Source organism: Selaginella moellendorffii, unplaced genomic scaffold, assembly GCF_000143415.4.
Source record: "Selaginella moellendorffii unplaced genomic scaffold, v1.0 SELMOscaffold_10, whole genome shotgun sequence".
NCBI classification, from domain to species: Eukaryota; Viridiplantae; Streptophyta; class Lycopodiopsida; order Selaginellales; family Selaginellaceae; genus Selaginella; species Selaginella moellendorffii.
The window spans coordinates 685,702-710,432 of record NW_003314271.1 but is presented as its reverse complement, the minus strand read 5'-3'; the positions used below and the strand labels follow the sequence as shown (position 1 = coordinate 710,432).

General features: G+C 42.8%; 3 protein-coding genes and 1 long non-coding RNA gene across 4 annotated transcripts; 2 read left to right on the top strand and 2 right to left on the bottom strand.

Annotated features, from left to right (window-relative positions):
- Positions 1-4: 4 nt before the first annotated feature.
- Positions 5-277, top strand: LOC112345775. The gene is made up of 2 exons (XR_002992156.1): positions 5-80; positions 134-277. It is a non-coding gene; the product is annotated as an uncharacterized LOC112345775 (long non-coding RNA).
- A 130-nt stretch (positions 278-407) lies between these two features.
- Positions 408-3,917, top strand: LOC9631260 (extra-large guanine nucleotide-binding protein 3). The gene is made up of 9 exons (XM_002968384.2): positions 408-674; positions 767-1,867; positions 1,919-2,056; positions 2,116-2,220; positions 2,283-2,468; positions 2,524-2,653; positions 2,705-2,910; positions 2,967-3,115; positions 3,193-3,917. Exons 2-9 carry the CDS (start codon positions 776-778, stop codon positions 3,761-3,763), a joined length of 2,577 nt encoding a protein of 858 aa, XP_002968430.1. The 5' UTR covers positions 408-674; positions 767-775; the 3' UTR covers positions 3,764-3,917.
- LOC9631259 (inactive protein kinase SELMODRAFT_444075-like) lies at positions 3,805-7,513 on the bottom strand. The gene is made up of 9 exons (XM_002968069.2): positions 6,523-7,513; positions 6,364-6,455; positions 5,849-6,270; positions 5,100-5,789; positions 4,872-5,032; positions 4,724-4,800; positions 4,512-4,659; positions 4,313-4,462; positions 3,805-4,261 (listed from the first exon to the last, which is right to left on the bottom strand). The coding sequence occupies exons 1-9, from the start codon at positions 6,985-6,987 to the stop codon at positions 3,986-3,988; spliced, it is 2,481 nt and encodes an 826-aa protein (XP_002968115.2). The 5' UTR covers positions 6,988-7,513; the 3' UTR covers positions 3,805-3,985.
- A 364-nt stretch (positions 7,514-7,877) lies between these two features.
- Positions 7,878-9,857, bottom strand: LOC9650087 (pentatricopeptide repeat-containing protein At2g35030, mitochondrial). Its single transcript, XM_024673327.1, has one exon. It carries the CDS (start codon positions 9,855-9,857, stop codon positions 7,878-7,880), a length of 1,980 nt encoding a protein of 659 aa, XP_024529095.1.
- Positions 9,858-24,731: the final 14,874 nt, after the last annotated feature.

The window sequence follows — 24,731 nt, the reverse complement described above, 5'->3', positions numbered from 1 at the left end:
GCCGAGACGCGAGTCGATTCCATGTTTTCAGGGATGGAGTGTGTTCTTGCGGAGACTTTTGGTGATTTTGGAGCTTGGAGGTAAGCATCGTTTCTTTTCTCACGAACTTTTCTCACGGCTTGGATTGGAACAGAGCTTTTACGATTCGTCACAACGGTAAAAGTCCTCCAAGTGAAAATCACGACTTTTCTACTAGAGACATCATAAAAATTCGTGATCAAGCACATTGCGTCATTGGAACTGGCGAAAAAGAGAAGAGATGGATTTTTTTTTCTTACCGCGCACGAGCAGTCCAGCGAATATGGAATACCTCACACACACACAAAACTGGCTGACGCATTCTGCTGACGTGTGCGTACGGAGGACCCCTGGCCGAATTCCGTGTACGGCGGTGTGTGGTAGGAATAGGTCGAAGAACATTAGCGCGGAGATTTTGAGCGCCCGCGTCGTCGCAGCTGGTGTCTGTCGATCGCCCCCCGCGAGCTCCCTCGATCGTCGTCCCAGCTGCGCGAGCAAGGTGAGCTCCTCGCGAATCTCCGGGGCAGACAGAGCAATCCGGGGCGGCTTAGGGTTTAGCAATCCGCGGAGAATGTAGCGCGCGGGAGGAGGATCGTCTCGGAGCTAGCGGGAATCGCTGGAATCGAGCGAAATGCGAGATCGGAGCAAGAGACTTGGTCAGTGGAATTTTTTCCTCGTCTACCTCGTTTGTTTTTCTTCATTCTTTCGCTCTCTCTTCTTGTGCTTGATCATTGCTTGGTTTGTGTAGGGGATTTCCATGACGAGAAAGAATTCTTCTACGACTAGCCAGCGCCAAAAGGCCGAGGCTTTGGAGGAGGAGAGCTTCACCATGGCCTCCTCGGCGTTGCCCAATGGCAATGGGTCGGCCAAGCACGATCTTCTCAGAGGTTTGTTTCCTCCAGGAGCAGCCATAGACTTGGACAACATCGAGTATTCGTTCGCCACCCCTTACAACGGGCCTCCGGTAGAGTTTCCACTCCCAAAGGCTCCCATGGCTCCTTCTTGGGGGACTAACAAGACCACGCCTCCAAAACTCGCCACCATTCTTCCGGTGGCTCAGCTGTGGAGAGGCTCTGGGAACGTTGCTGCTTCTTCGGTCCCCGCTGCTCGCCAGTTCTTTCGATCGACGTCGGGCTCCTCGTTCTCGGAATCATCCTCGGCGATGGCTGTCGCCGCTGCTACTGTCGAGCGGGATGCTGCCAGCAGTGCTGCCGCCGCCACTCGAAAGTCCTGTCCGTCGGAGATTGAGGAGCTGGCTACGTCGCCTTCGCCACAGCTTTTCGGGAGAACACCATCGTCGGAGGGCATTGTCACGGACTCTTCGGCGCTGCAGTATTCGGAAGAGTTCTCCCCGGGAGAGTCGGAAGATCCCAGTGGAAACTTTGATAGTCGGCGGTATGGATTGGATCCCTCTCCGTCTGGGAAAGGCGGAAACATTCACAGGAAACGGGGACAGTGCTACCGCTGTCTGAGAGGTAACAGGCTGACGGAGAAGGAGGTGTGTTTGGCTTGCGGCTCGAAGTTTTGCTCCAACTGCGTGCTGGTAGTGATGGGATCCATGCCAGAAGGGAGGAAGTGTGAAGAATGTGTTGGACGCCCCGTTTTGGAGGATCGCCGTCCGTTTTTGGGAAAGCCTTCGAGACTGTTGAAGAGGCTGCTGAGTCCCTTGGAGATCCAACAGTGCATGAAGTCTGAAAGGGAGTGCTTTTCAAACCAGCTGCAGCCAGAGCAAGTGATTGTGAACGGAAGGAGGCTGATTTTTGAAGAGCTGATTTTGTTACAACAAGAATGTGTGCGACTGAAGCCCGGGAAATACTGGTATGACAAGGCCTCGGGACTCTGGGGCAGGGTATGTGTTTCGAAGTCGTCTTTATGTTTTGGGACTGATTTGTTGTTTCAGGAAGGAGAAAAACCACACATGTTTATCACTCCTGAGTTGAAAGTAGGAGGACCTCTGCAGCAAAATGCCAGCAATGGAACGACGCAAGTGTTCCTAAACTGTCGGGAGATCACGAAATCGGAGTTTAAAATGCTCAAAGTACGTGAGTACAGTTTGTAAAGTCCAGAAGTTGATTTACTTTTATCTTTTCTGAACAGGCTCTTGGCGTTCAATGCACTCCTCAAACGTACCTTGTTTTGTATCCTGATGGTAGATATGGAGACGAAGGTCAGAAGGAGATCAAGGGTAACCTGTGGAACAAAGTGAGAAACATAATGTTTGTTATGCTTTAAAGATCACTAACTCTATCTTGTGCGCTTTGCAGCCCATGATGAGGCTTTTGTACCCATTTTTTTCTTTCCCAACTCCACGGTCAAGCAACCAACTAGTGAAGGCGGATGCAGTGGCGGCCTCTAGAAAAGTTTCTCCAACTTCTATTGAAGTTAAAGACGCATCAAAAATTCTTCTACTGGGGCACGATGGGTCGGGCAGGAGTACCATCTTCAAGCAGGTATGTTCCCTTCTTTTTTACGGAAAAAGTGTTACTGACGCTAGTGCAATATCAGACGAAAATTCTTCACAATGGCCAATTTTCGCCGGAGGAGTTGCAAAAGTACAAGGAAATGATACTGGGAAAGGCATACCAGTTTCTCAATGTTCTGCTTGAAGCACGAGAAAGATTCGAAGAAGAGTCAGGTTTGAGACATAGTCTTTCATAACGTCATATCTGACTGACTTCCTCTGCAGGAGACCTTTATACCTTGAATGACCAGCTCAAGGATGCGGCTGACAAGTTCATGGCGAGCATGGCTGCGGGTCATCTGGAACGGAGCATCTCAAAAAACACGCGCTCTAATCTTTCTAAGATTTGGAACGACCCTGTGATACAACAAACATACAGTCGAAAGGATGAACTACAGCTTCCTGAAGTGACTGCCGATATTTTGAATAGAGTAAGTGCCCTGTGCATTTTGCCTTCGTCTTACAAAGTGTGTCTTGGCTGCTTCAGGTGTTACAAATACAGGATTACGTCCCATCGGTCACGGATATCTTATCTGCCGAGGGACTTGAGCAAGGAACCGGTCTTGCAGAGGTACAATTTTCTCTCGAGGACAAAGACTTGTCCGATAGCAACGACCACGAATCTAACCGTCGCAGGTCCACACGCTTAGACTCGAGACTTCTTGGATTCTTACTTGGTCTTCTTCTTTTCTTTTTTTTTTTCTGGTTCACAGGTACCAGCTGATTAGCATCGGCGGCTTAGCTACAAACGAGTTTAGGAAATGGCTCGACATGTTCGAGGACGTAAAGATTTTGGTCTACTGCGTAGCCGTCAGCGATTACGACCAGCAGTGGACAGATTTAACGGGAGCGTTGCACAACAAGCTCATCTTCAGCCGGGACCTCTTCTTCAAGATCGTGGGCTACCCGTGCTTCCAAGACACCCCGCTGGTGCTGCTCCTCAACAAGTACGACAGGTTTGAGGAGAAGGTGACCAAAGGGATCCCTCTCACCACCTGCGAGTGGTTCTCGGACTACAGCCCGGTTGGATCGTCGCACTCGAGCCAGGTCCAGCAGGCCTACATGTACGTGGTTCACAAGTACAAGAGGTTCCTGGATGGGAGGAGAGTTTACACGCTGCAGCTAAACGCGCAGGAGCAGCAGGCAGTGTCGGGGGCGCTCGAGTATGTACAGCAGATCTTAAAGTGTGAGGAGGAGATGAGAGCCGGCTTGTGGATGCATCACGAGGAATCCAACTATGGCGACACTAGTTCTTTCACGATACCGGGACAGGGTCACAGGTAGTGGTGGGAGATAGAAATTTTTATAAAGAGGGAACAAGGGAGGGACAACACAGGGTTTCTTCTTCTATTAGGTGATGATTTTTCTCGACCATTTGTACATGGGAAAGGCTACGTACGGCAGCTACATTGTTAGTAAGAATTTTTTGTTTTTCTTCTCTTCTCTTCATCTTCTCTCTTTGTTTTTGTGACTGTGAAGTTGGCAGAGATTTGAGCGAAGAGATTTCTACTCTTCGAGCGATGGCCTCTGCGAGTCGAGCTTGTCTTTGTACGCGGCCTTGAGAGCTTCGTGGGAGAGCTTTGTGTTGCAAACGACGATGGGGTGGGCGGACATGAAGCTGTTGACAACGCTGTCTAGAGCTCCCGGGAAGAGCCTACTCTTCGCGGGGCTCATCGATCTCACGCTGTTCTTGGACGAGGAGTGCGGGGAGTAAGTCAGGCGTGATCGCATCGGGGACGAGTTTCGGCTGAGATTTAGATCGCCTTCGAGCATTCGTAGCACCTGCGCATTTGCGAGAGAATATCAGTTTTCCTCGGAGAAGACTTGACTTACCTGTGACATGCGAGGTCTCAAGTGTGCGTCGCGTTGGATACACAAGGAGGCCGCAAACAACGTGCAGTAAGCCTCGTACTGGTTAAGCTCATTCACTAGCGCCGGATCGATGAGCTCGTGATGAGACTGTTCTTCTAGCAATGGACGTGCCTGTATAGTCAGATTAAAGAGCTGCCAACTAGAACCAATCTTAGCTTACCCACTCTGTGAGACATTGCTGTCCCCTTGGTCGTGAGATATCAATGGCTTTGCGGCCGGTGACAAGCTCCAAAAGAACAACGCCAAACGAGAATACATCAGCTTTTTCCGTTATGTGGCCCGTTTGCGCGTACTCTGGGGCCAAGTAACTGCAACACCATTCTCGCTCCCATGAACACGAGGAGAGTTTTTAAAACAATGTGGTCTACGTACCCAAACGTGCCAATTACTCGCGTTTCTACGCCCAGATCACCGTCTGGCTGCCACCTCGCGAGTCCAAAGTCGCCGACCTGTTTAATCTCACGTATCAGATAAACGTAACGCACGACGGCAGACACGCAAACGTAGACAAAGCACTAACCATGGGCTCAAAGTCGTGTGTCAGAAGAATATTGTTTGGACGCATGTCCCTGTGGACGATGCAACCAACACGGCATTCTTCGTGCAAGTAACGCAATCCCCGAGCAGCTCCAACGGCTATCTTGTGCCTCGATGACCATTTCAGCGGGGGCTTGGTCACACCTAAGCAATCCACAAAAGCAAAAAACATCAAGCTCACGAAACAGCGACCACATAAAAAAGGACATACCATAGATATGAGAATCGAGCGAGCCATTGCAGATAAACTCGTAGACAAGCAACCTTCGCTTTCTCTCGATGCAGTATCCGATCAGCATCACCACGTTTCGGTGCTGCGCGCAGCTCAGGACTTCCACCTCGGAGCAAAACTCCAAGTCACCTTGCGAGCTAGCCAGTTTGTACTGCTTCACAGCCACGGGAATCCCGTCCCCAAGAACACCCCTGTGGACCGAGCCATAGCCACCCTCCGCGAGAAAGTTTGCCTTGCAAAATCCCCCGGTAGCGAACTCGAGCTCGCTGTAGCTGAATCGACGAGGAGGCCTGCCGAAGACTGGAGAGGCATGTTGGCAGATAGAACACAAAGGCGGCGAACCGGCTAGCGAGCGTTTCAGTGGTAAAGCGACCGCCTGTCGGACGCTCGAAGTTCTCTCCAGTAGTCGATGATCGTCTGCTTGTTGGTTGCGGTGCTGGTTTGACACCGACGGAGCCTCCGCTTCCTCGATTGGAAGCAAGCCCTCGGACGATCGCTGGGAGACGTGCCTGGCGTTCTTCCTGGGACTCTTCCCATAGCTCTCGACTTGTAACGCGGAGAAGCGCTCTGAAATGTCTGGAGTTGTGGCGCTGTCAAGCCCGGGCCTGCATTTGATGTAGTTCTCAGCGTCGGAGAGTATGGATCTCGTCTGGGAGAACAACCGCTCGTCTAAAACATATGGAAAGTTCTTGATCGCTATAAATCACGAAGAAATAAGGAAGACTCACCTAGGCAATTTTTCTTGGTGTCGGATGAAATCACGCTATCGGTTGCGGCAGCAGTAGCGATCTTCTTCTTGGCCCCGCCAGTGCAAGAGAATCCGACAGCACGATCGTGCTCTGAGCTCGAGGTCGACGATGAGCTGCTGCTTCCGCGCTCGGTCACGCTGAACGGCGTCTCGATCTCTGGGCTACTGCTCGCCTCTTCCTCATTCCCTTCGAAATCCGCGGCAGCCGCGCCATCGCCAGTCGAGAATATCACTCGCTTCTTCGACGACGGCAATCCGAGCATCGAGGACGACGACGAGGAAGCGATCGCCGCCGCGGCATTCTTGAGATTCAGGCACAGCACCCGGAAACCGACCTGGCTGACCACGACAACGTTGGATCGGCAGCCGCGGGCGCACCATTTGCCCTCCTTTCGCAAAGACCTGGAAGAGCTAGGGTTCTTCAAAATCCCAAGGTTTTAAAACAAGCATATTCTTCTCACAGAATATGCTCAAACGGTCACAGAATATACGCACCTCTCAAGAACAACCCACGAAGCTTGGAGCTTGTTGGCCTCTTCGACCACAATCCCTCTCCACCATGGGGTCGTCTTCACCTTGAGATTGATCTGGAACAGCGAGCAAAACAAGCGCAGGTCAGAATGGATTGGAGATCAATCGCTCGATTGGATTCACCTTGGAGGTGTCACAGAGCCTGCTAGCCAGAAGCGTGCACGAATCCTTGATCCTTTGCTCCCTCGGATCGCGATGGCGAGGAGGGCGAGGGCGATGGCGGCAGCCCACGAATTCCCCGTCGCCACTGCGAGAATCATCGCAATGCCAGAGCTTGCGCCCAAATCCCTGATCCCGGCGATAGATAGCCACGACGTAGAGCCAATCGCCCGATCGAACCACATTCCTCGCCGCCCATCGCAGCGCGTGCTCCTGGAGCACGACGGCGCCGCCATCGCCGCTCAGCGCATCCATCGCCACGAGAACCACATTGCCCGATCGCGACGAAGGACATCCCACGCCACTGCTCCTAGACTGATGGCGATTCGATAACGCACGCTCCTGGCGATCGTCCACGGTCACGCAAACACTCCCGGTGCAGCTGGAGAAGATCGAATGCATCGCTCCTCCCACCCCCAAAGCACCCATTCTCGATCGATTCGTGGAAGGAATGGGAATTTTTCCAAATCTTCCCTCCCGAATCAGTCAAACCTCTCAATCAATCTCCGACAGGGACTTCTCTGCTCGCTGTGCCCCATCAATCATCGCTCCAAAGTACGCGAAAACGAGAGAGAGATTGAAATTGGAAAATTGGAAGAGGAAATGGAGGAGATTTTTGGATTGGAAGCACGGAAGCCCACATTGATGGAGCACCTCTTTCGCCTCTCTGACTCAACTGAATTTAGGGGTCGCGATCCGTGTCGTGAGTAGCCAAGAACAGAGCGATAGAAAAAAAAAGCAAAAAAAGGGAAAGCCAGGCAAAAAAGTGGGGAATTTTCACAGGATTCGAGCCGGCAATCGTTCCGTTTTCCCATCTTTCCTCTGCGACGAATGAATGAGAGAATGAATACGCGTGGTTTGCCCCTCCATTCTCAAAGACCGTGCACCACCAAGAGCCCTAGATCCAACGGTGGCGGGATCCCATCCAACGGCGGGAGATGGCCGGGAGGGAATATCCACGTGGGGATGGAACAAGCCAAAGCAACAGCTAACGCTAACATGCCCCGGATTTTCTATTGCCCACTGATTGACTTGTGTGATCCATCCATCGCCGCGCGCCGGGGTATCAAATGAAATACATGGAAAAAATCCTACACGTGAAAGGATTGTAGGCTATCAAGAGAAAGAAATTTAAATCAAGTGTGTAGCGGCGGCGTCATGGGAAACATCACAACATGATCTCTTCGATTTGATTAGAGTCAAAGCTGACCGCGTTGAATGCCGGCCTCCACGCCACTGCTGAGTTGGAGTCCAACCTCGCAGCGAATGCTGACCTGGCACAATAATGCTGACTTGTAACAAACACGTCAGCATCCACGTCACCAGTTCGATGGTGCCCTGGCACCCTCCACGTCACCGTGAACGACACACGCGCCGTACAAGCTCCCCCACGCCACGTCATCGGGTACGAACGGCATATTCTCCAGCAGGCAGCGGGCATATTCCAGCCTCCCGGCCTTTCCCATGATGTCCACCACGCAGCAAAAGTGCTCGAGCCCGGGTGCCACCCCGTGATCGCCGGCCATGCCCGAGAACACACACAATCCCTCGTGAAGGAGGCCGACGTGGTTGCAGGCTACCAAGAGGTGGACGAAGCAAATATCGCTGGGCGCCATACCCTCGAGGAGCATGATGTGGAAGAGGAGGATGCCGTCGGTGCCGTGCCCGCTGTGGGCAAATGCCGCGAGCGCGGTGCCAAAAGATACCGTGTCTCGTTCCGGCATTGTAGAGAATATTCTCCGTAGGCTAGCCAAATGCCCGGAGCGGGCATTTGCTGCAAGAGCTAGATTCCACGAGAGGAGGCTCCACGCCGGCATCTTTTCCAGTACGGACATTGTGCCGTAGAGGTCCCCGTACTTTGCCGTACCTTGCAAGAGCGCTTCCCAGGAGAGAGCGTTTCTCTCAGGAGAAGAGTGGGAGAAAACTTTGCTGGATCCGATCTCCTCTGCCTCGATCGCGATCAAGACATTCCACGATCCGGCGTCGTGCTCCGGCATCAGATCGAAGACCCTCTTTGTTTCCTCGATCGGTGCTCCGCCGCTGTGTGCGATGGCTGAGAGGAGAGCGTTCCATGCCAGGACGGATCTAGCCGGCGCACGGAAGAACAGGCGCTGGACCGCTTCCGGATCCGAGGAATTCGCGGCCAGGATCGCCAGCCAGCAGATCTCGTCCCAGGAGGGCATTAGATCGAAAGCTCTCTGCGCTGCTTCCACCTCTCCGGCTCGATCGAACGCCTGGATCATCGCGGTCCAGCTCACGACGTTCCTCTCCAGTCCAACATCAAAGTGCTTTTTTGCTTTAGCAAGTTCTCCATGGCTCACAAACACCGCCGCCATGGAATTCATGGAGACCACGCTCCATGCCGGCATTAGATCGAAGGCAAACTTGGCTCGATCGAGCTGACAAGAATTCGCTTGGATCATACACGTCCATGACATGACATCCCTCTCGGGCAATCGATCGAAGAGGGCTTTAGCGTCGGCGGTTCTTCCAGTCTGGCAGTACCAATTCATGATCGTCTTGAGCGTCACAGAGTCCTTGGCCGGGATCTTCTCGAGCGTCTCGATCGAGAGGTCCTTCGATCCAGCCAGAAAGACGTTCCAAGAAACGAGATTGCGCGCAGGCATTGAATCGAAGAGAATTCTCGCCTCTTCCAGCCGATCCGCCGAGGCGCTGGCATGGACCATGGCTGTCCAAGACACAATGTTCCTCTGCGGCATTCGATCGAAGAACACGATTGCATCGAGTTTTAGATCGTGGCGTCCGGCCTCGCAATCGCTCAAAGCTCCAATCATAGTTGTCCAGGAGATCACATTCCTGCGAGGCATCCGCAAGAACAAGTCCATGGCTTGGAGCATTTGCCCGTTCTGGGCAAATGCTGCAACCATTACGTTCCACGAGACTGGATCTCTCTCCGGCATTCTCGTGAAAGCATCCACCAGGGCATCCAGCGAATCGTTCTCGTGGATAGCAGAGAGCATCACGTTCCAGGCGTAGAGATCCCTCATTGGCATGAGATCAAACACCGCCTTGGCGCAATGGATCTCCCCATTCTGGGACAGCGCCGCCATTGCAATCGTCCAGGAGAAGAGATTGCGCTGCTCCATGGCCGCAAACGCGCCCCAGGATCGATTGGGGCGGTCACACCGGCCATAGGCCTGATTGCCCAGGTAGCAGCTCCACCGGTGGCGAGGATCATCGGAGAGACGCGCGAGCGTTGGCTCACCTCCGGAGCTCCGGCAGTGAAGAACAACGCGCGCGATCGCATTCTCTGGCTCCTCGAGAGCGACACAACGCATACACGCGGCAGCATCTAGGGCTAGCGTGGCGCTGACCTGGACGACAGCATGGAGTTTTCTTCAACCTTTGTTCTTGGAGCAAGCTCACCTTGATCCAGTTTGCGATTTGTGCTGTACAAGTCTAGGCCTCTTTGTTGCGATTTTATGTACGAGAATGTGACATAGTAAAAAGTTGGATAACCACCTATGAAGTTGAACAACTTTAGTCTATTATAATTTACTTCATGCGCAAATCTAGCACCAAAAACAACTTTAGACGGACAGATTTCTACTGCATTTTACGAAGCTTTAAATACAATCGAAGTCAACTCATCTATTGACTGAGCTAGGCGTGACACGTACTACCAAGTAGCACAAGTTTTACAAGAACCAAGAATCACAAGTTTTAAAAAATCGTTTACAAAGTACATTTCAAATTATCATATCAAAAGTCAAACATTATAATGATTTATCTAATTAAATACTGATATTATATTAAATCTCTATCTATCCAACTGTAAGAAAAATGATTGGTTGACTTTATAAACTATATGAAAGCTAGAGAAGTAGAAATAAATTCTAAAATTGCAATCAAGAAATGAAATTTTGGATATACTTATTATTTTTTGCATTATATCTTGAATTTTGTTTAAGCATTTTTGGATATGAAGCTAGTGATGAATCAACATTAACAGTTGTCACTGCTCAATTCATAATATCTAGGATTCAAGAAATTATTCCAGTAGTATTTGCTTTATCAGAAAGATACTCACGTGGTCTCCCATGCAGTGCTATCTTTCCTATTCCAAATAATCAAAGAGTTTTGGTTGTTTTTCATATTCACAATCATAATCAAGGAAATTTGTGTGGAGGAAATCCTGTAGTTTTAAATACTGTATCTGGAGGATCTGCAAGACTTGGTTTTCAAAGACTTTTGGCAAATTCTATGAGTGTATTATTAACAGCTTGTGCAGGCTATTTTAAATCAAGTTCGGTTGGTTACTCGTTAGAGTATACAGTTCAAAACAGAAGAGATGAATTAAAAAATCTTAAAAACTATATAATAAAAACCTCAAACAATAACATAGATGGAGAAGATATCTTTTGTGGTTCAATAAGTCAAACTACTTTATTTAGTTGGTTTCCACATAACTCTCATTCATCAAAAGATATAAGACAATCTTTATATTCACCAAATACTATTTACAAGCTTATAATGCAAAATGATTGTAATTTAGTACTTTATTATGGTAATATTGCAAAATGGTCATCAAGAACAAATGGTAAAGGGTTACTTTGTAAAATTATATTACAATCAGATGGAAATTTGGTAATCTATAATGAAGTACAAAGTATTTGGCATACTAATACATATTGTGGAGTGGAAGGATGTATAGTACCATCATTTTTATCAATTCAAAACGATTGTAATATCGTACTTTATGTTTTACCTGTTTCATAGTATGACTCTATAACTGCTTCATGGTCTTCAAATTCAATGAATTGTATATAAAAACAATTATTGATATTTAACTTATATTATAAGGACTTGTTATTTATATTACTATTATTTATATTATTTATTATAAAATAAAAATAAAATTTATATTATAGATGAATTTTTCACATGTACAGTGTACCAAATTAGGAAAAATATAAAAACAAAAAAAGAAACTAAATAAAAAATCGATTTAAGATTTTTTTATTTTAATTATTTTGTAATAGTAACTTGTATAATATTGAGTTAACTATATTAAATAAAAGATTTGTAATTTTTATTTGTTAGTCCAAAAATTTAAATATTATTGTTATACGAATATTCAAGCTCTTGCTTCAACTGTATAATACCTATTTTTACTAAGAAAGTTTTATTAAATATCCTTAAAATATAAATATCTTTTTTTATCGATCACTAGAATAATGATTGAGAGAAGTTTTATTTAATAAAAGGCATTCTATTAGTTAGTGTATTTTTATTTCCCCACATTTTATTTTGCTATAATTGTGTATAAGCTTATAGTATATAAATATATATTCCACAAAGTTGTAAGACCGTGAATGGGACTAGTGATGCCTACCTAGTGTAGGGAGGTGAAGGATGGTGATCTGTTTACAAGAAAGCTACCAATTGAAGCCTAGTGAATGATTGTATATATATGTATGTATATATATATATATATATATATATATATATATATATATGCTTCAGTTGCTAGTTTTCTTATCATCAAATCACCATCCTTCACCGATGCACTAGCCCTATACATGGTCTTATGACTTTATGGAGTATATATATAAAATATATATATTGAGATGTATTAATATTCTCAATTTCTAATGGCTAATATTTAATCGAGCTGTACTCTTTAGAAAGTAAAAAGTCAAAAAAAAATTGATAAAGATAGATATCAAAGTTCCTTAAAATTAATTCTTGCTATAAGAAAAAATTTAGAAGAAAGTTGGATCCCCAATTGCTACTAGAGTGCACAACCTCAAATTAGATTCGACATAGCATCCTTGCCATGAAATTTGCCTAAAATAGTAGAGATAAAAAAGATAAAGGAGAAACCTTCAAAAAATTCAAATGTTAAAAGCAGCATCATGATGAAGTATTGCCCCACAAACAGGCATCCTGATAAGCTCCACAACCTGTTTGGCCATAACCATGTGCAAGTTTTGTAAATTAGTAAGAGAAACTAAAATCAATTGCAAATGAATTTGCAACTCACAAAAACAAAACATAACCAATAATTTTATTATTTAGATTTGAAGGCCCTATAGACTCAAATATATTTTTCAAATTGACCAAACACACATTAGGAATGGCATCTTTCTTATTAACCAAAAAATATGACCAATTTATTTCCTATAGCATTTAGCCTAGAGGGAAGAAACTTTGAAAAAACATCCTATTAAGAGTATATTTGATTTATGTTATGAACTTTATCCCATTAATAATATCTGTCAAAAGAATTTCCGCCAACAGGAAATAAAAAGAAATTTAGACCTATTAGGAGGTGCTCATGGGTGCTTCAATAGGAAAAATAGTGTCCATTGAGTAGCAATTATTCCCAATGGGAACTCTGTTGAAAGAAAATTTTTGACTGGCCAAAATATTTTGACCTTAGAAAATTTACTCGTGGGATTTAACTGTCAGATCAATTAAAGGTTATTTCACTCATAAATGGTATAAACGAGTGTCAAAGATGCTTTTAGCAATCTTAAAACTTGATTAGAGTATTATTTGAAGATTGTTAACTTTTTATAAACCCACAAGTTGTGATCTCAAGAGTAACACAAGTTGTAAATACTATGGAGTAAGGAAGGGATGTATTCCAAAAATTTACTCATGCTAGCTAAATATAAATGCACAAGTTAGAATACATCTTTTTCTTGATCTTCACTAACTTCTTTAGCATTTTATGTTGTCAATTGACACATATCTTAATCTAGAGTTGAAAGGGCTCAATTCAATGGAGGAAGCTAAGAAATTTATGCAAGAGTAGATACTAATCAAAATTGATATAATTGCTACAACTTTGACATCATCTAAAGTCATGACCTTTTATCTTAATTACATCAATAATTACCACAATACCCGACCTTTACTTGACTTTTACCTCTAATTCTTCACATGGAGAAGTTGTTTTGCAATGGTAATATGCAGTCTTGTCTAAGCTACATTAGCCATCACCAATATCATAGAGAAGAAAAAATTGATTACTAAATTGTTTATAAATTTGAATTAAGTAATATAGTGCATGTCTTTTTGCAATCTTTGTTGTTTACCAACACATGAGCCACATTCTCTTCTAATGTGCAATTTTATTATTTAGTAACAACACACTTAATGGTGAGACTCAAATGTACTCAAAAGTATTAGTCAAATCTTTAGATGTCCAACATAGCATCCTTATATATTTTATTATATTTATCACAAAGATTCTACAATAATAGATTATATAATTATTTATGACATAGATGACTAATAATTATATGTAGGAGTTGGAAGTCATTTGGTGGAGATACCTTTGTTTTGCACAAGTATTGTTTTTATTTGTTTCAGGGGCTATTAATTTATGAGGTATTTGAGAGTAAGAAAGAGTAGAAGATGTTAAAAGTAGAAAACTTAAAAATGGAAACTAAAAACTAAAAAAATAGGAAAAGGAACTAGTAATCTAGTGTTAAATGGCTTGTAATCAAAATTCAAAACCAATGAAATAATTACAATCAAAATTATAACTCACATATCTTTTGCTGGAGTTATACTCCAAAATGCATAACAAAACTAAAGCATAGGCTCACAATCCTTGATCAATTGCTTAGCTTGCTTTGACATTTGTCAATTGGTTCCAATTTTTTACTTGCTTCTTCTAACTGTTACTTACTTTGCTAAAACATTATCTTATTTCATCTTGAAAAGCTTTGATTCCTTATAAAATGTTCCTTTTGCTTCAATTATAATTTAATGCTTTTCTTCAACCACCAATTTTGCTTTGTCTAAAGACACCTTCACTTCCTCTCAAATAATGATAGATTGATAAAAATATTGTTTTCCACAAGCTCATCATGTCAAGTTTATTATTACTAGCAGTTGCCTAAGTTTAGCATTTTGCTTGCCAAACTCTTCACTTTGGAATCTTTTGTGAGGGCTTTACACATTGTTCCAAGTATTCCTTCTAATTGACCAGGCCTTTATCCAAAAGCTTCTATGTAAAAGCTTTTGTAAAGCCTATACCCACTTTATTATTAATGACACCTATAAAAAACTCATTTATAAATTTCAAGTAAAGTATCTCGAAAGCAATCACCAATTTTGTAGGAAAAGAAATCTTTCTTCATTTTATGACAATGCTACCACATTGCATCCACCTTATCTATGTCCCAGATTTGGTCTAGCTCCTTTCATATGAGTTGATCATTCTGTATCCTATCTTTGACACTAAGACCGAAGCTAGAGATTTGATCCCTATCATATGTACTAGCATACTTATTGAGCATTTACAAATGTTAAATTATTTTTCAAATGCATTTGTCATTAAAAACCTAAAAAATGAAAAAGATATTAAAAGAATCTTTTAAATATTTAAATATTCTGTTGCGTGACCTCAAACAGGTTCACTCAGATCATAATTGTCACCTTCAAAAGCCTCTCCTAAGTGACTTCTAAATCTAAATCATTAGGATCAATCTCCTTACAAGGGGTGCCCTTAGTCTCTATAAGCCAGATTAGCTTCAAGTTAGTATAGCATTTAGGATTCACCCCAAATGTGCCTAATGACGCTTTATTGCAATACTTACAAATCTAGCAATACTAAGCATTAGTATATGCTTTGCCAAGGATGGTGTCCTTACCCCAATCCTCTACAATTTGTTTTCTCTCACCCATCTTCTATTGCTTAGCCCAAGAACAGTGAAAGTGAAAAAAGGTAAAAGAAAGGAATATTCTTTAATTTAGTTAAAGATTCTAGTAATAACATGAAAAATGCATTTGCAAACGCTAAATTTCTAAACAAACACATTTATCAATAACAATGCTTATTAAGACTATAGTTCACTCTACTATCACAAACTTTAAGAGTAGCCAAGCATTGAATAGCACATCACATCCAAAGTGGAAGCTACCCAAACTTTACTGGTTGCTCATCAATGTTGTGCCCCATATGGAGCTCTCACCATCTATATGCAATGTTGAGTGGATCAAATTGCATATAGAGGTGCAGAGCATCCAAGGCTTGAAAATGTCTAAGCTCAACAAACTTATTATTTAACCCAAGGTTCTCTTTGTAAGAGTTGAAGTTGCAATTTTTTGTAAGCTCTTGAGTTTAGACTTCCCGAGATATCACCTAGCATAGTATTATTCAAACCCAAGGACGTTTAACCCCAAATATCCCAAAACCCTTAACTGATTGAAAAAAGGGGTGCATTCTTATTCATAGGCCCTTTCACTCTATATTTGAACCCTATAGACCATCTTTCAATTTGTTTTCTTTGGTTGTTTACAATCCACTACACTTCCCTACAAGTTCACGCCCTTGTGAATGGAAGCTGAAAGCCGTAGCTCTCTTGAGAGCCCCACTCTCTTGACACCCTACTTTTCGGGTCAAGCTTAGCCTGGAGTAAATTGAATCTGCTAAATGTCAATCAACATGTGGTGTGATTCCCCTAGCCAACCAACAGAGTCGGACCTAAAACCCCTCAAGAGCTTACACTTTTGCCTCAAGTGATAGTGACAATCTATATGAAGGGAAATTTTCTCATTCTAGCATGTTGTCAAAAATTCCATTCTATTGGGGAAGGATTGTTTGACATGGCTAATTTTGAAGGATTGCAAACTCAAACTAGAATGTAATTCAACATCAACTATTCCATAATAAGGAATATTCCCAATGGGATCTGACAGATCACTCCTAGTTATTGGATTAAGAATATATGCTAACATATGCTTTTCGAATCCAACAGTTGGAAATTTATACTTATACTATACACATGTTATTCAGATATGTGAGATAGCCATGTGATGGGTATATTGTATTAGGCTAGGGGGAGTAAACATGGGAGATTCAACCAAATATTTTTCATTCCATATTTATTTTTAAAGACTTGCCATAATTTTGCTTGAAAGTTATAAATGAGAAACTTTGGGAGTTTATCCATTAAAGTTCCTAAAAGCTCGCATGGGTTCATTTCCATTGGGCTCAATACTTACTTCTTTCCTGGCTGGTTTCCACTGGGCTCAATACTTGTTTCTTTCCTGGCTAGTTTCCTGTTTGTTGACATAGTAGCCTTTGCCTAGCAGTTGATGGTTTGTCCACATTCTCAAACTTTCACCAAGTGACTTTATTACTCTTGATCTCAACCAAATAAGAAACTTCTCTACTTTACAGCTGCTACATAGTCCTTCAATACAATCTCACAAATGCCACTTGATTGGTTCTTCAACCACACAAACTACATTCCTTTATAACTCATGCAAGTAATTTGGTGTTTGGGTTTCCACTTCACACTAGTCACCATCTCTACAAACCAGGCATTTAGAAGTCTGGTGTGTACACCTCTTCACACATGTGATATTGACAGCAGCAAATGTTGTATTGTGTTGTTGGCCTAACAAAGTATGGCTTCAAGCTCTCAAACTTCATTAAGCCTATCTGAATATCAGGTGAAAAAATTGTCGGTACAATTCAACTTGGAAAAACCAGCCACAGTTATAATAACATGTAATAAAGAAACCAGAAACCAGTAAATGAAAACAAGTAAAACTGAACACCTAATAACACTGAGTAAAGTTGATCAATCAGGGTAAGAAATCAATCAGGCAATTAATTCGATCAATCAGGGCAACTGATTAAAGCAATCATTCAGGACAACTGATTGAGAGTAATCAATCATGACATAATGGTGACTAACTAGGACAATTAACTTGTTTTGTAAGGTCTAAGTGTACGGCTATAATGCTATATACTAATAATAGTGTAGTGGGATTTTGGTAACTGTCAGATTGGTTTCAACCCATACCACTAGTTCCTGTATATAAACTAGGGTTTTTGGGCTAATTGATATGCACATTTTCTATATTATTCCATGCACTCACATTGGTGGAAATAAGAGGCACCTTTAATTGTCTCTAATGAGTGCTTGAATTTGGGATTTTAATTTAGATCTACCTTTTGCATCATCTAGATCTAGCTTTTTCCATTTCCTTTCTTTTGTTCTTTTCTTTCAGGATTTTGGTTTAGATCTAGCTTTTCCATTGTCTAAATTTCCCTTTCCTTCTAGTTTTTTTTTTCATTCCTCTTTTTTTGCTCTTTTCTTTTCATTCATCTTCATGGCAAAGCAACACTCTCCTCCTCTTTTGACTTTGGAGCAGTAGTTGGTGCAATTGCTTGATGCTATATGATTGCAATTAAACAACCAAACTCAGTTGATGGTAACATTCATGGCATGTGGTACAATTTCTCTTGCTCTTGGTGCCAATCCTCACATTCAACTAGAGTTCTTTTGTGGGAATCCTAGGGATAATGTGTACCATTTATTCGATCACTTCACAGTGATTACCTGTAAGCAACCAAAGGGAACGACTCGAGAGACGATCCATGGGGTTCAAATATAGAGGGAAAGGGCCCATGAACAAGAGTGCACCCCCTTTTCCAATCGGTTAAGGGTCTTGGGATATTTGGAGTTAAGCGTCCTTGGGTGTTTGAATAGTATTGGGCTGGGTGACCTCCCGGGAAGGAGTTTCCCATATGTCTCCAAAGAATGTCATTGTAGTGGTATAATGGTTTGAGCGCAACCACTCGTGGGGATTAAAGTGTTCTTTTGGACATCTTCAAATGTGCATTCAGACATGCCGACAATTGTGATAATGCCTCTAATAGTTGTATTGTCTTTGTCAAAGGCCATCTAAGTTAGTGAAACAATTTGGAATTTGTTTCTGAAGCCTCTTGCTTCATGCGGAGTCAAATATGTCAGAGCAGATCAAACTAAGAATGTTGTGGCTAGCACTTTATCAAGATTTTGTCGGACTTGTGCATGCACTTGCTCTAGCCACCCTTGACGATGCTCTTCGTTTGGCACAACATTATGAGATGTTGCCTCTTCCACTTCTTGTTGCACATTCTTCAACTCCACTTTCTATGGGTGATGGTCCTCTTCTAATGGAGGTTAATGCTGCTGCTGTTCGAGTCCAAGGACAAGGGCGAGGATGTGGTCGTGGCCGTGATGTTTGCTACTAGGTGTGTGATGAAATTGGTCACATCTATTAGCATTATTGGCATTTTTCAGATTGGCAACCTCCATTTCTTGGGTGGAGACATTAGCGTCAACAACATCCTGTTGGTGCTGTTGCAGTGGAAGGTCTGGATACCAAGATGCATCCAAAAAACGAGGAGTCACACGAGTAATGGAAAGAACTTATTAATGACCCTTCCATCTTTCTTTTGAGAGTATTATCAAGGGGTTCACTTGACACCAGTTCATCCAGTGTTTACTTTTCAATCTCGTTTGTATAACAAAAGGTCTTCTATTATTCTTTCCATGTTGGTTGATATAATTTATCTTCTATTGCTCGACCTATTACCACACATTGCTGTCTATACTTGTGTTGTGTGGCGGAGCCAGTTTTCATTCTTTATAGCAACAGCCATACACATGCATGTGCATGGGACGAGGTGGATCTAATTATACTTATGGGTGATCTCAAGCTTGGGTTGCAGTTATTGCAGGTGGTGCCAAGTCAAGCTTTTGACTTCATCCTTGGTATAGATTGGTTACAGTACAATCATGCCAAGTATAACTTTGAGGTTTCTCCCCCTTATCTCATACTTCTTTATATTTCATCCATTCCTTTCACTTTTGTACCTCTTTGTCCCATTACTTCTACCTGTAAGCTCCTTAAATTTGGACTTCCCGAGAGGTCACCCAGCCCAGTACTTTTCAAACCCAAGGACGCTTAACCCCAATTATCCCAAGACCCTTAACCGATTGGAAAAGGGGGTGCACTCTTATTCATGGGCCCTTTCCCTCTATATTTGAACCCCTATGGATCGTCTTTCGAATCGTTCCCTTTGGTTGCTTACAATCTACCACGCTTCCCTACAAGTTCACGCCCTCGTGAACGGAAGCTGAGAGCCGCAACTCTCCCGAGAGCCCCGCTCTCTTGACACCCTACCCCTCAGGTCGAGCCCAGCGGGAGCAAACTGGACCAGCCAGATGTCAATTAACATGTGGTGCGATTCCCCTAGCCAACCAACAGAGTCGGACTCGAGACCCCCTCTGATACCAAATGTAAGTGACTTGAGTTTAGACTTCCCAGGAGGTCATCCAACCCAGTACTATTCAAACCCAAGGACGTTTAACCCCAAATATCCCAAGACCCTTAACCAATTGGAAAAGGGGGTGCACTCTTATTCATGGGCCCTTTCCCTCTATATTTGAACCCCTATGGATCGTCTTTCGAGTCGTTCATTTTGGTTGCTTACACTACCTTTACTTTTATCTTCCGATTACTTCCTCCTATGTTTCTGTCTTGTTCCACTCATCATTAGTCATCCAAAGAGATCAAGATTTTACATGCAAACGTCAAGGAAATATTAGAAATGGGTGTTATTCAAAAGTCATAGAGTTCCTGGGCATGTGAACCTCACCTTGTGATGAAGCTTAATGGGAGTATTTGCTTTTACATCGATTATTATTTGTTAAACAAAGTGACGATTCAGAATGTGTACCTTCTTCCTCACACTACTAATCTCTTGGATTGTCTAGGGAGAAGTTGTTAGTTCATGAAGCTACATCTTGCTTTTGGGTACTGGCAAGTATTAATAGTTGAAAAAGATATTCCCAAGACTGTTTTTTATACACCATTTGGTTTGTACGAGTTCTTGGTGATGTCATTTAATTTGAACAATGCTTCAATGAATTTCTAGTAGATGATGGATGAAATTCTTTACAATATGCGGGAAGTGACTGTTGACTATGTCTTGATCCATTCGAAGGGGACATGAAAGGAACACATCTATAATCTTTATAAAGGTTGGATCAGCTATAAGATGTTGGTTTAAAGCTGAAGCGGTCGAAGTGTGTGTTTGGGTCCAAAGACACAATTTATCTTGGGTACTATATTTCTCGTAAGGGTTTGCAAGTTGATTCTGATAAGCTTGTGGCTGTTCTAAAATTTCCTACTCTGAAGTGTGTGAATGATGTGTAGCGCTTCTTGGGCAAGGTGCAGTATCTCAATTGTTTTGTGAATCATCTTTCTGATCGCACTACACTGTTGTGAGCATTGCTAAAGTCATCAACATTGTTTTTCATTTGGTTTTTAGACTGTGAGCGGGCGTTCATATATCTCAAAGAGCTATTAATGACTCCTCCGGTTTTAGCGTATCCTGACTATACTTGACCTTTCATTTTGTGCGTGGATGCTTTTAATATTGGTCTTGAAAGTGTGTTAATGCAAGAAAGCCTGAGTGTGTCTAGTTAACACCATCCCATTGCATATATCAGCCATATATTACAACCAACGGATGTGAACCACTCTACGATAGAGGAGTGTTTAGTAACAGTCTAGGGTTTCAAAAAACTGTATGCATATCTACATAGTTCTCGAATGTTACTAGAAGGTGATTATATTGCCATTACTTTATTATTGAAGCGAAAAAACCTGGTTGGTCGTACTATTCGGTGGGCTTTGAAGCTTCAAATATATGATTTTGATATTATTCATCACTTGGGGAGTTCTATAGTGATGTTAATGCCCTTTCTCAAGCTCCTCTTCCTTTTTCACTCTCTTTTCATGTTTTTGACAAGCCTATTGTTTCAGTATTTATGGATTTTCTAAACGAGGATTCTATGCCATTGGCAATTGTTGTATTTAACGTTTTGTGTCCACAAAGTATAGAGCAAGGCCTACCTTCTCTTAATAAGGTTTATGAGGCTCAAAAGATTGAGTCGTGAATTCAAAGGCTTCAAGAAGGGTTTGAGAATCTTGTATCACTGATAATTTGCCATTCTGGCATTTACATTTTTAATATTGCCTTGAAGACAGCCTTATTTATTTTGTGGGGATGAATCTTGATAATTATTTACAATTGGTGATACTTTCAATCTTTATTCCACGGTTTCTCTAGGCGTACCATGATTCTCCTATTTTAGGTGGGCATATAGAACATTGTCGTTTGACCGAGAAGCTGCACAAATCTTTTTATTGACCGGAGATGCAATGTGATGTTATTCGGTATGTGTGTAGCTATGTTTAGTGTCAAGCTCATAATACTCCCTTTCATGCTACGAAAGGACAGTTGAAGTTAATTGCAGTTTCTCGTCCATTTGAGTTTGTGGCATTTGATTTTATGGGATCTTTTCCATGATCGACTGTTAGCAATGAATATGTTATTATTGCTTTTAACTACTTGATTTGTTAGGTGGAAGTTGATGCTCTTGCTAATGCCTCTACAATTGCTATTAGATACTTCCTTCTCAATCGAGTAATGTTCCATTCTTGTCTAAAGCAGATTCTTTATAATAATGGCCCTACATTTATGGCTGAGGTATTTTATGTTTTGATGTCTTGGTTAGGGATATGCCACACTTTCACAAGTGCTTATCATCTACAGTCAGATGGTTTAATGGAACAACTTATTCAGACATTCAAAGGGATGATTACAAAGTATGTTAACTTTTAGCATTCGGATTATGATGGTTATTTGCTATCTCTTCAGTATGCATATATCACAAGGGTGCAAAGTTCTATTGGTTTTTCACCATATAAACTCTTATATGGTCATGATCCAATATTATTAACAGAGCTAATTTTACCTTTGGGATTGCCACAAGCTGTCAATGCTAAGTTATGGGATCAATATTTGATAAACATTCTTTCACTTGTCTAAGTAGAGTCTACCAAACACCTAGGCTACGTACAAATGGGACAACAAAGATGCTATAATTCCCATCATCATCCACTTACAGAGCACAAAGTGGATGACTCAGTGTTAGTTTATTTTTTCCATCTTATGGTACATGGTTTATTTAAGGGGCTCCTTGCTTAATGAAAAAGACTGTATCAGGTGTTATGGCAAGTTGGACCACAAGTTTATAAAGTTTGGCATGACATCCAACAGGCAAATCCTCTAGAAATTGTGCATGTGTAGCAATTGAAATGCTTTGTACAAAAGGATTAGGAACAACTAATATTACTTACAAATCCACCAATGGCTCCTCCTGATGTTCCACCAGATCTCGGCCCATTTATAAGAGACTATGGTCTTCTATTATTCTGAAAGGAGGGGATGATGTGAGGTCTTGCTTTATATTAATATTAGTGTAGTGGGATTTTGGTAGCTATTAGATTGGTTTCAATTCAGACCATTCGCTCCTGTATATAAGCTAAGGTTTTTTAGTTAATTGATATACATATTTTTTATATTCCCTTCCCATATTCCATGCACTCATAGTTTTAGTTTTGTATTTTGTATAGGATTTTAGCTTTAGTTTAATTTTATTGGTTAGAAAAATGTTATTATAATGATTGTTTATTATTTTTAGATTTATTAATTTCAATTCCTGGTGTGAAAGTCAAAAGCTATTAGCCCATCCATTAAAAAAATAATAATAAAATCTGGATCATTGCTAATTGAACACCATTTTATTTGGCCAGGTGGCAACAAAGAAACAAAAGGACATACCATCTTTAATCTTCCATACAAAACGTGGGGAGGCCTCATGAATTCTCTTTGTCAAACGAATTTTACTATGTTCATGCAAATGTCACATTCTCGTAAACCTATAAACACACATACTTCTGTGTTACTAACATTGACACAAAGAAATGAAGCAAGCAATTAGAGCTAGCTGGATTTGGACCTTGGCGATCATCTCTTTTGCAAAATGCAAGTTCTTTGCTGTAAGTATTCTAGAATTTCCATCTTGATTGTCGCTAAATTTTCTTCTTTTGTCCTGATATTTGCTTAGAGTTGCGCTGAACCTTGTGGAGGATTCATGAAAAGCTGCACACCTCTCTCGTATGAGAATTTTGTCCTCAAAGTCGAGTGCAGCACAATCAAGGGTACCCCCCACACCACAGACTTCGACGTGAGAAGCTGCGGGAATGGAGTCTCCAGCTGCGAAGTCCACGTCGAACCATCGATTCCACTCGTCTGCGTCGATGCCCGCGAGGCAGCAATCGACATGAACACCTATGCCGGGAACGACGACGGATCCATCGTTTGCTGCAACAATCCCAAGATCGAGGCTTGCGGCGATTTCCTCGACTCGTGCACGCCCATGGGCTACGATCAGGCCTCTGGATTGCTCGTCGCGAGCTGCGAGAGGGGCCATGACAAGCCGCCCAACGAAGAGGCCTACATCGATCTCAAGACTTGTACCAGGAGCGCCAGCACAAATTGCAAACTGGACCAAGGTAAGCTGAGCTGCCAGGAGGGGAACGGCGCGCCGATCGATCTGGGTCGCGTCGCCGGCAACCTCGAAGGAGTGCTCTTGTGCTGCGTTCTCCAAGAATAAAGGTTGAAGAGTTGTGATGCCACGTCAAAGAAAAATCCACACTGTCATCCACGTGTATGCGCTTCGAGCAAGAGAATGTGATCGTGCGGGGAGCTCCAGAGATGAGCCAACGCTCGCGTGCATCCACTCGAGGATCATTCTCTCCGATGACGCTCACCACGAGTGGAGCTGCTCCGGTATTAAGCACAGAACGGTGTATCATAAACTGGTTAAATGTTTTAGTAACCAACCGGTTTATGAACCACTTTAATGGCCAAGTTTTTCAATGGATTCTAGGCTGAGCGGTGAGGGCAAGCGAGCCAAAGAATCTCGTCACGCTCGTGGTGGGGGAAGAGGAGAGAGCATTTAGGGCAGAGCAATACATCCTAGATTACGGCTGGATAAAACGAGCCGAAGCAGCGATGGTTTCGTCCCAGTCAGGTTTGTCTTCTAGGTCGGATAGCCGTTTGAGAGCTCGTCCCATGAACGCCAAACGAGCTACGGCGAAGAAAATCAGTTCCTTTTTCGCTGAGAGACGCGCAAGTACAATAAGCTTGAGATTCTTAACCTCTTCCTAAACTACCTAAAGGCTTGTTCCTTTTGTTTTCTTGTTCTCAAAGGTCTTGGAAATCTGCTCTCAAAACGCAAATTAAGCTCGCCAACAAAATAAAGGAGTTCAATCAAGAAATTTATCTGTCTTTGCTGGGCAAAACAGAGTTAATGACGCTGCTATGAAGCAAAGGCAGAGGAGGCCCGAAGCAATGGTAGGCTCGGACGCACAGCTCGGAAGAAATATCAGACACCGAATTAAGGAAATTGTCGTTGCATTCTGGACTGAGCGCACGCGAGTCTCCCCGGAATTCCAAGGATGTGAAGTTTTATAGAATCAACAGCTTGGAA